The sequence below is a fragment of the Entelurus aequoreus genome, linkage group LG21, assembly GCF_033978785.1.
Source record: "Entelurus aequoreus isolate RoL-2023_Sb linkage group LG21, RoL_Eaeq_v1.1, whole genome shotgun sequence".
Taxonomy (NCBI): Eukaryota; Metazoa; Chordata; class Actinopteri; order Syngnathiformes; family Syngnathidae; genus Entelurus; species Entelurus aequoreus.
This window is the reverse complement of record NC_084751.1, coordinates 5147781-5160280: the sequence shown is the minus strand read 5'-3', so window position 1 is coordinate 5160280 and position 12500 is coordinate 5147781. Positions and strand designations below refer to the sequence as shown.

Here is a 12500-nt window from a genome sequence, read left to right as displayed (position 1 = left end):
CAGCAAAAATCAACAGGAAGTTTGCAATTCCCCCTTCAAAGCAACTCACCAAATTGGACACGCACATCAGGACTGGCGAAAATTGCGATCTAATCAAAAAACCAAACCCCAAAACTCAAAATTGCGCTCTTGCGCCCCCTAAGAAGAAAACACAGACAAAACGGCCTCTAACTCCCGGTAGGAATGTCGTAGAGACATGAAACAAAAACCTCTATGTAGGTCTCACTTAGACCTACATTTCATGTATTGACAACCCCCAGTAAAAATCAACAGGAAGTTTGCAATTCCCCCTTCAAAACAACTCACCAACTTGGACACGCACATCAGGACTGGCGAAAATTGCGATCTAATCAAAAAACCAAACCCCAAAACTCAAAATTGCGCTATAGCGCCCCCTAGGAAGAAAACACAGACAAAACTGCCTCTAACTCCCGGTAGGAATGTCTTAGAGACATGAAACAAAAATCTCTATGTAGGTCTCACTTAGACCTAGATTTCCTACACTGACAACCCCCAGCAAAAATCAACAGGAAGTTTGCAATCCCCCCTTCAAAACAACTCACCAAATTGGACACACACACCAGGACTGGCGAAAACTGCGATCTAATAAAAAAACCAAACCCCAAAAAGTCAAAATTACGCTCTAGCGCCCCCTAGGAAGACAACACAGAAAAAACTGCCTCTAACTCCCAGTAGGAATGTCGTAGAGACATGAAACAAAAACCGCTATGTAGGTCTCACTTAGACCTACATTTCATGTATTGACAACCCCCAGCAAAAATCAACAGGAAGTTTGCAATTCCCCCTTCAAAACAAAAGTTGAGTAAAAACAGTCACCTTTTTTCAAGCATTATCTCCTCTGAGCGCGTTTGTCGTGGCGGCTTCAAATTAGCACAGGAGAGAGATTGAACCCTTCTGATTAAAAGTTGATGAAAGAGTTTTAATTACTGCTCCGGTTTGGATTTTATGAGCCTTCAAAGTCGGTCCCGTCCATCGCTATTTGCAGCTTTAATTTGACTTGTTTTGGAAAGTCTTGACAAGCTGAATTTTCTTGTTCTATTGGCAGATCATTTTGCTTAGTTCAAATAAAATACCCCTCATGTTTGTAATGTTTTTGTTCTTGTTTTTGAACCCTGACTTTTTGCAGTGTGTTCACTTCCAATTATTTGGACCGGTCTTACCTCCCACATGTTCTGCGGCGACTGGCTCTTGAGCTGGATCAGCCAGTCCTGTTGGCCGTCGGACACGGCGCAGTGGTGCATGGTGATGATGACGGGCCGCGTCAGCAGGGCGCCCGGCGGGCCGCAGCTCACCACGGGGCTGAGCACTGTTTGCCCGTCTTCCACCGCCGGCCTGGGATGGACACGTCACGTTTAAACATCCACACGCCTCGCCATCGACTTGTTTCGTTCGCTTCTCCTACCTCAACGTCTCCTTCCTCTGGACGGTGACGTACATTTCATACACACGGCCTTGAGGGATGGCTCCTGCTGGGATAAGCAGACTCACACCTGCAGGGGAAAAAAATAAAAAATCCACAATATCAGCAAAAATGTGTGTTATTGTTGGAAGTGCATGTTTTCAAAAACTTTTTATTCTTTTGTGAAATTCAAGTTGAACACACTACCAATTAAAATAATTAAATTATGTAACTTACATAGTTATTACTAATATACAAAATAAAAATAGGACAACAAATTGTCAAAATCATTGCAGCAATACAGAGAAACTTTTGTAATGCTGACACTCATAATTCCGGGGGTTCGTGAATGCAACCTGGCTCGCTGTAACTATCATAGATCCACTAAACTTCTGTTATGTAGTTTTTATGGAATTAATGTCCAAAAATGTTTGGTGAAGATCCACTAAACTCTTGGTATGGCATGTCAGGAATACTGTTTTTTGTTTTGTAAAAAGCTAGTCAAATATTTTTTTCTCTACGTTGTGCTATTTTTATTAACCAAATACAAAACTGCTGGGCACAGATCCTCTATAGAAGAAGAGTACACAACAGCTGGGTTCAATATGGACCGGTAGTTGGAAGTATGTGGGTAATTAAAAGTGTGTGGGTAGTTAAAAGTATGTGGGTAGTTGGAATCATGTGGTGGGTAGTTGGAAGTAAGTGGTGGGTAGTTGGAAGTACACTTTGGGTAGTTGGAAGTATATGGTGGGTAGTTGGAAGTACGCAGTGGGTAGTTGGAAGTATGTGGGTAGTTGGAAGTATGTGGGTAGCTAAAAGTATGTGAGTAGTTGGAAGTACGTGGGTTGTTAAAAGTATGTGGGTAGTTGGAAGTATGTGGGTAATTGGAAGTATGTGGGTAGCTAAAAGTATGTGAGTAGTTGGAAGTACGTGGGTTGTTAAAAGTACGTGGGTAGTTGGAAGTATGTGGGTAGTTGGAAGTACATGAGTAGGTAAAAGTATGTGGGTAGTTGGAAGTATGTGGGTAGTTAAAAGTATGTGTGTAGTTAAAAGAATGTGGGTAGTTGGAAGTATGTGGGGGTAGTTGGAAGTAAGTGGTGGGTAATTGGAAGTATGCGGTGGGTAGTTGAAAGTATGCGGTGGGTAGTTGAAAGTATGCGGTGGGTAGTTGGAAGTATGTGGGTAGTTGGAAGTATGTGGGTAGCTAAAAGTACGGGAGTACTTGGAAGTACGTGGGTTGTTAAAAGTACGTGGGTAGTTGGAAGTATGTGGGGAGATGAAAGTATGTGGGTAGTTAAAAGTATGTGGGTAGTTAAAAGAATGTGGGTATATGGAAGTATGTGGTGGGTAGTTGGAAGTACACTTTGGGTAGTTGGAAGTATATGGTGGGTAGTTGGAAGTACGCAGTGGGTAGTTGGAAGTACATGGGTAATTGGAAGTATGTGGGTAGCTAAAAGTATGTGGGTAGTTGGAAGTGTGTGGGTAGTTGGACGTGTGTGGGTAGTTGGAAGTACATTATGTGGGTAGTTAAAAGAATGCGGGTAGTTGGAAGTATGTGGTGGGTAGTTGGAAGTATGCGGTGGGTAGTTGGAAGTACATGAGTAGTTAAAAGTACATTAGTAGTTAAAAGTATGTGGGTAGTTGGAAGTATGTGGGTAGTTAAAAGTATGTGGGTAGTTAAAAGAATGTGGGTAGTTAAAAGAATGTGGGTAGTTGGAAGTATGTGGGGGTAGTTGGAAGTAAGTGGTGGGCAATTGGAAGTATGCGGTGGGTAGTTGGAAGTATGCGGTGGGTAGTTGGAAGTATGTGGGTAGCTAAAAGTACGGGAGTACTTGGAAGTACGTGGGTTGTTAAAAGTATGTGGGTAGTTGGAAGTATGTGGGTAGATGGAAGTGTGTGGGTAGTTAAAAGTATGTGGGTAGTTGGAAGTATGTGGGTAGTTAAAAGTATGTGGGTAGTTAAAATAATGTGGGTATATGGAAGTATGTGGTGGGTAGTTGGAAGTACACGGTGGGTAGTTGGAAGTATGCGGTGGGTAGTTGGAAGTATGCGGTGGGTAGTTGGAAGTACGTGGGTAGTTGGAAGTATGCAGTGGGTAGTTGGAAGTATGTGGGTAGTTGGAAGTACGCAGTGGGTAGTTGGAAGTACGTGGGTAGTTGGAAGTATGTGGGTAGCTAAAAGTATGTGAGTAGTTGGAAGTATGTGGGTAGTTGGAAGTATGTGGGTAGCTAAAAGTATGTGAGTAGTTGGAAGTATGTGGGTTGTTAAAAGTATGTGGGTAGTTGGAAGTATGTGGGTAGTTGGAAGTGTGTGGGTAGTTAAAAGTATGTGGGTAGTGGGAAGTATGTGGGTAGTTAAAAGTATGTGGGTAGTTGGAAGTATGCGGTGGGTAGTTGGAAGTACGCGGTGGGTAGTTGGAAGTATGTGGGTAGTTGGAAGTACACGGTGGGTAGTTGGAAGTACTTGGGTAGTTGGAAGTATGTGGGTAATTGGAAGTATGTGAGTAGTTGGAAGTACGTGGGTTGTTAAAAATACGTGGGTTGTTAAAAGTATGTTGGTAGTTTGAAGTGTGTGGGTAGTTGGAAGTATGTGGGTAGTTGGAAGTGTGTGGGTAGTTAAAAGTGTGTGGGTAGTTGGGAGTATGTGGTTAGTTAAAAGTATGTGGGTAGTTGCAAATACATGGGTAGTTGGAAATATGTGGGTAGTTGGAAGTATGTGGGTAGTTGGAAGTACGTGGGTAGTTGGAAGTATGTGGGTAGTTGGAAGTATTTGCATGGGTAGTTGGAAGTATATGGGTAGTTGGAAATATGTGGGTAGTTGAAAATACGTGTACGGTATGTCAGGAACGCTGTTTTTTTTAACTGGGTGTGCTTCTGTCAGGATGCTACATCACATACAAGAAGTTACTTGTACAATATCATCAGCAAACATGTAGCAGGCAGCTGCGAATTAATTAATTTAGCTCCGACAGCTTCTTTTTTGGGTGAGTTTACGACCGCTTACATTGCCATCATGGAAGTGTTTGATTCTCTGCACTAATAATTGTGGTTAAAAACGAGACTTGTGCATCTACTAGGAGTGTAACGGTACGTGTATTTGTATTGAACCGTTTCGGTACGGGGGGTTTCGGTTCGGTTCGGAGGTGTACTGGACGAGTTTCCACACCAACATATTAAGTAGCCGCCTCCGCTTCCTTCTGCCTCTGTCTTTGTCAGTACTCTACACAGCACCCAGCATTGTCCCACCCACACAACCATCTGATTGGTTACAAACAGAGCGGTAACAGCCAATCAGCAGTGCATATTCAGAGCGGTAACAGCCAATCAGCAGTGCGTCTTCAGAGCGGTAACAGCCAATCAGCAGTGCGTATTCAGAGCGCATGTAGTCAGTGCTTAGCGTTTAGCAGGTAAGCATCAGGCTGCGGACTCTCCCCGAATGATAATAAACACCTCCCAGTCAACTACTAGTAACATCACTATGAGCCCGTTGACCTTCTAGAAATATAAAAGGCAGCTCAGCTTGCTCGCAGTCCTGGCTTGAGGTGAAGGCTAATTCGCTTTTAGCGTAACGTTAGCTCATTTTGCGGTGTGTGTGTGTGTGTGTGTGTGTTACGGACAGCAAAGCCCTGTCAGTCTGTTATTTCACTTGACCTTTTTCTGTGATGATTGAGCTGTGTTGAAGCAGCGAAAAAGGACATTATGTTAAATGAAGAGTTTCTGTCTCTGATAGTTGATATAATAATGTAACTGCATCATTAAGCCTACATGAACTCCACAGTGTTCAGGGTCTCCTATTGCTATTGTACTATTTTTTCAGCTATAGTTACATTAATCATTAGAAATGGAGCAGCCTAGTTTTGAATGGCAGGGTCCGTGCTATCACATGTTGATAAAAATATAACATTTACATAATAAAAATCAACTACAGGCTTCCCAAATGATGTAATAAACTAAGCATGATGAATTGACTTGAAACTGTTAAATGTTGCACTTTTTATATGTAGAAGAAAAGTTTTGTCATTTTATTTAATCTGAGCAACAACTTGAGGCAGTTTAATGTTGATTAACGTGGGCAGAATTATTATAGTGTGCCCAATGTTAAAGGCCTACTAAAATGAAATGTTCTTATTTAAACGGGGATAGCAGGTCCATTCTACGTGTCATACTTGATCATTTCGCGATATTGCCATATTTTTGCTGAAAGGATTTAGTAGAGAACATCGACGATAAAGTTCGCAACTTTTGGTCGCTGATAAAAAAGCCTTGCCAGTACCGGAAGTAGCGTGACGTCACAGGTTGTGGAGCTCCTCACATCTGCACATTGTTTACAATCATGGCCAGCAGCAGCGAGAGCGATTCGGACCGAGAAAGTGACGATTACCCCTATTAAATTGAGCGAGGATGAAAGATTTGTGGATGAGGAAAGTGAGAACGAAGGACTAGAGGGCAGTGGAAGCGATTCAGATAGGGAACATGCTGTGAGAGGCGGGTGGGACCTGATATTCAGCTGGGAATAACTAAACCAGTAAATAAACACAAGACATATATATACTCTATTAGCCACAACACAACCAGGCTTATATTTAATATGCCACAAATTCATCCCGCATAACAAACACCTAACCCATCCCGTCCATATAACCCGCCAATACAAATCAAACACCCGCACAACACACTCAAAGTACCGTTCACATCCGCAAAGTTCATACAGCACATATATTTCCCCAAAGTCACGTACGTGACATGCACATAGCGGCACGCACGTACGGGCAAGTGATCAAATGTTTGGAAGCCGCAGCTGCGTACTCACGGTAGCGCGTATCCAACTCAAAGTCCTCCTGGTAAGAGTCTCTGTTGTCCCAGTTCTATACATGTTTGTGTTGCTGCAGCCGGCCGCTAATACACCGCTTCCCACCTACAGCTTTCTTCTTTGCTGTCTTCATTGTTCATTAAACAAATTGCAAAAGATTCACCAACACAGTTGTCCAGAATACTGTGGAATTTTGCGATGAAAACAGACGACTTAAAAGCTGGCCACAATGGTGTCCCAAAATGTCCGCTATACAATCCGTGACGTCACGCGCAAACGTCATCATACCGAGACGTTTTCAGCAGGATATTTCGCGGGACATTTAAAATTGCACTTTACTAATCTAACCCGGCCGTATTGGCATGTGTTGCAATGTTAAGATTTCATCATTGACATATAAACTATCAGACTGCGTGGTCGGTAGTAGTGGGTTTTTAGTAGGCCTTTAAAAGGATAAAGCCATTGTTTAGAAATTTGCTAAATAAATAACCAAAAAACTTATATTTTGTTGTTTTCTTACTGTACCGAAAATGAACCGAACCGTGACCTCTAAACCGAGGTACGTCCCGAACCGAAATTTTTGTGTACCGTTACACGCCTAGCATCCACATGTGTGTGTGAATCATGCGAGTAAGACCATCACGTCCTCTTGCGTCATTAAACATGTCTTGAGTGGAGTGTACGTACCAGCACTTTACATCTTTCCTTAGAAAATCAATGACCTCCCCCCCCCCCCTCGTCGCAGGATTCTCATATCGCTGCTGATTTACATTTTTCCATCTCAGATTGATTTCACATGATGTCTTGTCCAAAAAGCTCTTTTAGGAGTCCCCGGTGGCCTCGCAAACACACGCGCTCTCAGCCAGCACATTCATTTCCTTCCTGTCCTTGAAGGTAACTGTTTTTTTTTGTTTTTAGAAAAAAGGTGACACAAAGCTTTAGCCCCACCCCAAGTATACAAAAAATAAATAAAAAATGACCCCCCCCCCCTGCTTAAATATATTTGGTTACCCCCAAAGAACACATATGCCGCCCGCGTAACACGATCAGGCGGCTTGGCCAAAACACAGCTGAGAACAATTTTGCAGGAATCTAAATGAAAAAAGGAGAACTGTAAGAAACCGGAGAAGACGACGTATCCTTTAATGTCGCCGCTCGTTTGTCTGCGCCTGTCAACGGGGCGGGGAGAAAAAAACCCCGCCGTGTTTGAAGCGAGGACGGCCGAGCGCGTGGAAAGCTGCACCTCTGCTCCTCCACTTCCACTGTGCACACCTGAGAGATCACTCAACCTCACCCGACAACTATTACTTACATGTGCTTTAAAGACCACTTTTTTTAAAGAGGTTGCTATGGTAACAGACACCTCTTTTGAGTTTGGTGTGGAAGAACTTGGGAGCAAGACAAATAACATATAAACTGCTGTTTTTAGAATGTACTAAACAATATGCAAGTCAAAGATCCTCTATTTGCTATGATGTTTTTAGGAATGTACTCAAATTTGCTACTCAAATATCCATATATATATATATATATATATATATATATATATATATATATATAATGTTAGTTACATATATATACATACATATATACACATACATATATATATACATATTCACATACATATATATATACATATACACTTACATGTACATATATATACATATATACACATACATATATATACACATATTCACATACATATATATATATATACATATTCACATACATATATACATATACACTTACATGTACATATATATATATATACACATACATATATACATATATATATATATACACATACATATATATATATATATATATATATATATATATATATATATATATACACATATTCACATACATATATATACATATATATACATATATATACATATACATATTCACATACATATATATACATATACACATACATATACACTTACATGTACATATATATACATTAGGGTTGTGAACGATAAACCGATGCGACCGAGTATTCGGTTCAACAAGTGAGCGATTAGATTGCATCGGTAGCAGACTCCTCAATCAATGCGAATAATCCATGAATTCCTAGCTGAATCGGTTATAGAGTCATGGATCGGTTATCGCGAGACTTTGCATGGGTCGTCCAGATTACAATATGCGTCAGCGTCTCTAAAACAACGCGAGAGCTGAAGCTACTCGCCAAACGCGGTAGCCGCCTAGCTGGTATTAGCACGAGTAATAAACAAGAGACAACACGGAAAATGAATGTGGAGGAGAACGAAAGCGTCAGTCTGACCGAAGGTGATAATGGACCGAGAAAGATTTTCAAAAAACCCCACTATGACTTGCCACTGCTGTCATCTCTCGCTAAAAGATACCTCTGCATCCGACCGGGTGTGTTGTGCCGGGAAACTCACCCCTGCCGTAAAATGCACCCCCCTGACGCGGGAGCGCGCTTACGTCACTCGTCTCGAAAAGTATATCTAAACTCGGCTGTAATGACCGAAGTGGCTGAAATCGCCTCTTTTAAATCGCCTCTTTCGGCATAAAAAAGTACATAAAGTGAAATAATCCAAGTTTTCTTTACTTGTGGATGGATTAAAAATTGTGAGCCTTTAATGATTTCGCCGTCATTCAAGTGGCTGAAATCGCCTCTTTCGGCATCAAAAAGTACATCAAGTGAAACACACGGAATCTGAACGTGTGTTCAGTACTGCGGGAGACATTGTTTCCACAAAACGTAGTCTGCTCAAACATGGGCATGTGGATTAGTTGATTTTCCTTAAAAAAAAATCTGCCCTCCAAAAAAACAGAGGACAGTGATGATGAAAATGCACAGGCATATTGTAAGTGAACTACTGCTTTTTGACCTGGGAAACGTTACCTCTCACACAGTAGTTTGATTTTTCTTTTTACATATGTATTTATTTTCTCTATTCTTTTACACAAAGCACTTGTCAATGTGCTCATTGTTGCCACATTTTGAGATGTGTTACAGGTGTGTAACTTGTTTACATTGTAATGTTGCACCTTTGTTACCTACCTCTAGTGTTCATTGTTCCCTACCTCTAGTGTTCATTGTTACCTACCTCTAGTGTTCAAAACACTATATGCTCAGGTTGAAATATTGAATCTTTGTTACCTACCTCTAGTGTTCATTGTTACCTACCTCTAGTGTTCAAAACACTATATGCTCAGGTTGAAATATTGAATCTTTGTTCCCTACCTCTAGTGTTCATTGTTACCTACCTCTAGTGTTCAAAACACTATATGCTCAGGTTGAAATATTGAATCTTTGTTACCTACCTCTAGTGTTCAAAACTATGCTCAGGCTGAAATATTGCACTTTGTTGTTACTATTCTGTGCTACCTTTACCTCTGGAGTTCCCATCCTACAATTCAGCCAGAATTTTTTTGGTCCATGTCTAAAGATAAATACATTGACATGTGATTTTGTTGTTCTGTTTTTTTTGCCAGTGCCGTAAAGCCACAATGCTTGGGGATTTGGAGTCTTGAATATTAACCGTCAAATCGAATCGTATCGTTCGGAATCGAATCGAATCGGTCTGTAATAAAAGGATATCGTTTTTGAATCGAATCGTAACCTGTGTATCTAGATGCATATCGAATCGTTTATCAGAGAGAGATGTGCAACCCTAATATACATATATACATATATATATATATACATATTCACATACATATATATACATATACACATACATATACACTTACATGTACATATATATACATATATACACATACATATATACATATCTATATACACATTTTCACATACATATATATACATATATATACATATTCACATACATATATATACATATACACTTACATGTACATATATACATATATATATATACATATTCACATACATATATATACATATACACATACATATACACTTACATGTACATATATATACACATACATATATACATATCTATATACACATTTTCACATACATATATATACATATACATATATATACATATATACATATTCACATACATATATATACATATACACTTACATGTACATATATACATATATATATATATACATATTCACATACATATATACATATACACATACATATACACTTACATGTACATATATATACACATACATATATACATATCTATATACACATTTTCACATACATATATATACATATACATATATATATATACATATTCACATACATATATATACATATACACATACATATATACACTTACATGTACATATATATACATACACACATACATACATATCATCATCATAATAATGATAATAATGATAAATGGGTTATACTTGTATAGCGCTTTTCTACCTTCAAGGTACTCAAAGCGCTTTGACAGTATTTCCACATTTACCCATTCACACACACATTCACACACTGATGGCGGGAGCTGCCGTGCAAGGCGCTAACCAGCAGCCATCAGAGGCAAAGGGTGAAGTGTCTTGCCCAAGGACACAACGGACGTGACTAGGAAGGTAGAAGGTGGGAATTGAACCCCAGTAACCCGATAATCATCATCATCATCGGCAGTCACTCGTAGTCGAGTATGACATACACGTACATATATATATACAAAATATATATGTGGGTAGTTAAAAGTACTTGGGTAGTTAAAAGTATGTGGGTAGTTGGAAGTACGTGGATAGTTGGAAGTACCTGGGTAGTTAAATGTGTGTGGGTAGTTAAAAGTATGTGGGTAGTTGGAAGTATGTGGATAGTTGGAAGTACCTGGGTAGTTAAATGTGTGTGGGTAGTTAAAGGTAAGTGGGTAGTTGAACGTACGTGCGTAGTTGGAAGTACGTGGGTAGATGGAAATACGTAGGTAGTTAAAAGTATGTGGGTAGATGGAAGTATGTGGATAGTTGGAAGTACCTGGGTAGTTAAATGTGTGTGGGTAGTTAAAAGTACGTGGGTAGTTGAACGTATGTGCGTAGTTGGAAGTACGTGGGTAGATGGAAATACGTAGGTAGTTAAAAGTATGTGGGTAGTTAAAAGTATGTGGGTAGTTAAAAGTACGTGGGTAGTTGAATGTAAGTGCGTAGTTGGAAGAATGTGGGTAGATGGAAATACATAGGTAGTTAAAAGTATGTGGGTAGTTAAAAGTATGTGGGTAGTTAAACATGTGTGTGGGTAGTTAAAAGTATGTGGGTAGTTAAAAGTATGTGGGTAGTTAAAAGACAGTGGGTAGTTGAACGTTCGTGCGTAGTTTGAAGTATGTGGGTAGATGTAAATACATAGTTAGTTAAAAGTATGTGGGTAGTTAAAAGTATGTGGGTAGTTAAAATGTGTGTGGGTAGTTAAAAGTATGTGGGTAGTTGAAGTATGTGGGTAGTTAAAATGTGTGTGGGTAGTTAAAAGTATGTGGGTAGTTAAAAGTATGTGGGTAGTTGGAAGTATGTGGATAGTTGGAAGTACCTGGGTAGTTAAACATGTGTGTGGGTAGTTAAAAGTATGTGGGTAGTTGGAAGTTTGTGGGTAGTTAAAAATGTGTGTGGGTAGTTAAGAATATGTGGGTAGTTGGAAGTACGTGGGTAGTTAAAAATGTGTGTGGGTAGTTCAAAGTATGTGGGTAGTTAAAAGTATGTGGGTAGTTGGAAGTATGTGGATAGTTGGAAGTACCTGGGTAGTTAAACATGTGTGTGGGTAGTTAAAAGTATGTGGGTAGTTGGAAGTTTGTGGGTAGTTAAAAATGTGTGTGGGTAGTTAAGAGTATGTGGGTAGTTGGAAGTACGTGGGTAGTTAAAAATGTGTGTGGGTAGTTAAAAGTATGTGGGTAGTTGGAAGTATGTGGGTAGTTGGAAGTACGTGGGTAGTTGGGACGAATGGTGGATGATTAGATGGGTCAGGTGGGTATATGTTTGGGTAAGTAGATAATTCTGGTGTCCAATACCTGAGTTGGGGACAATAAGATGGCCTCCCTGGGAGCTGAAGGAGCCCACAGCGGTGCAGGAGGGGTCCCTGGAGCGCAGCAGGGTCTGGGTCTGGGTGCGGCGCCCCATGGTGCTGTCACCATTGTCCAGGAGGCAGTGGGGCAGCTTGGGGGAGAGTTTGGAGGAGAACTCTCCTCCCAGGTCGTCCTGTGGCGTCACCAGGCCGGAGGAGTTGTACACCTTGATCTTCAGGTTGGGCAGGGGGTCCAGCAGGGGGGAGTTGGTCATGGGGATTTTGTCGGCGACGTCGTGGAGGGCGTAGACGGGGCCCCTGTACATGGCGGCTGCCGAGGTCAGGTCTGGAGGT

At 40.5% G+C, this 12500-nt stretch overlaps 1 protein-coding gene across 1 annotated transcript in view; it reads right to left on the bottom strand.

Moving 5' to 3' along the window:
* Window positions 1-12500, bottom strand: part of LOC133638977 (netrin receptor UNC5C-like) — a 171373-nt gene that overhangs the window by 33239 nt on the left and 125634 nt on the right. Inside the window, exons 9-11 of the mRNA XM_062032029.1 lie at window positions 12154-12500; window positions 1424-1511; window positions 1182-1353 (exon numbers count right to left, since the gene is read on the bottom strand). The exon at window positions 12154-12500 is cut by the window's right edge and continues 16 nt beyond it. Of these exons, the coding sequence (XP_061888013.1) occupies window positions 1182-1353; window positions 1424-1511; window positions 12154-12500 (607 nt within the window). The remainder of the gene's footprint in view (window positions 1-1181; window positions 1354-1423; window positions 1512-12153) is intronic.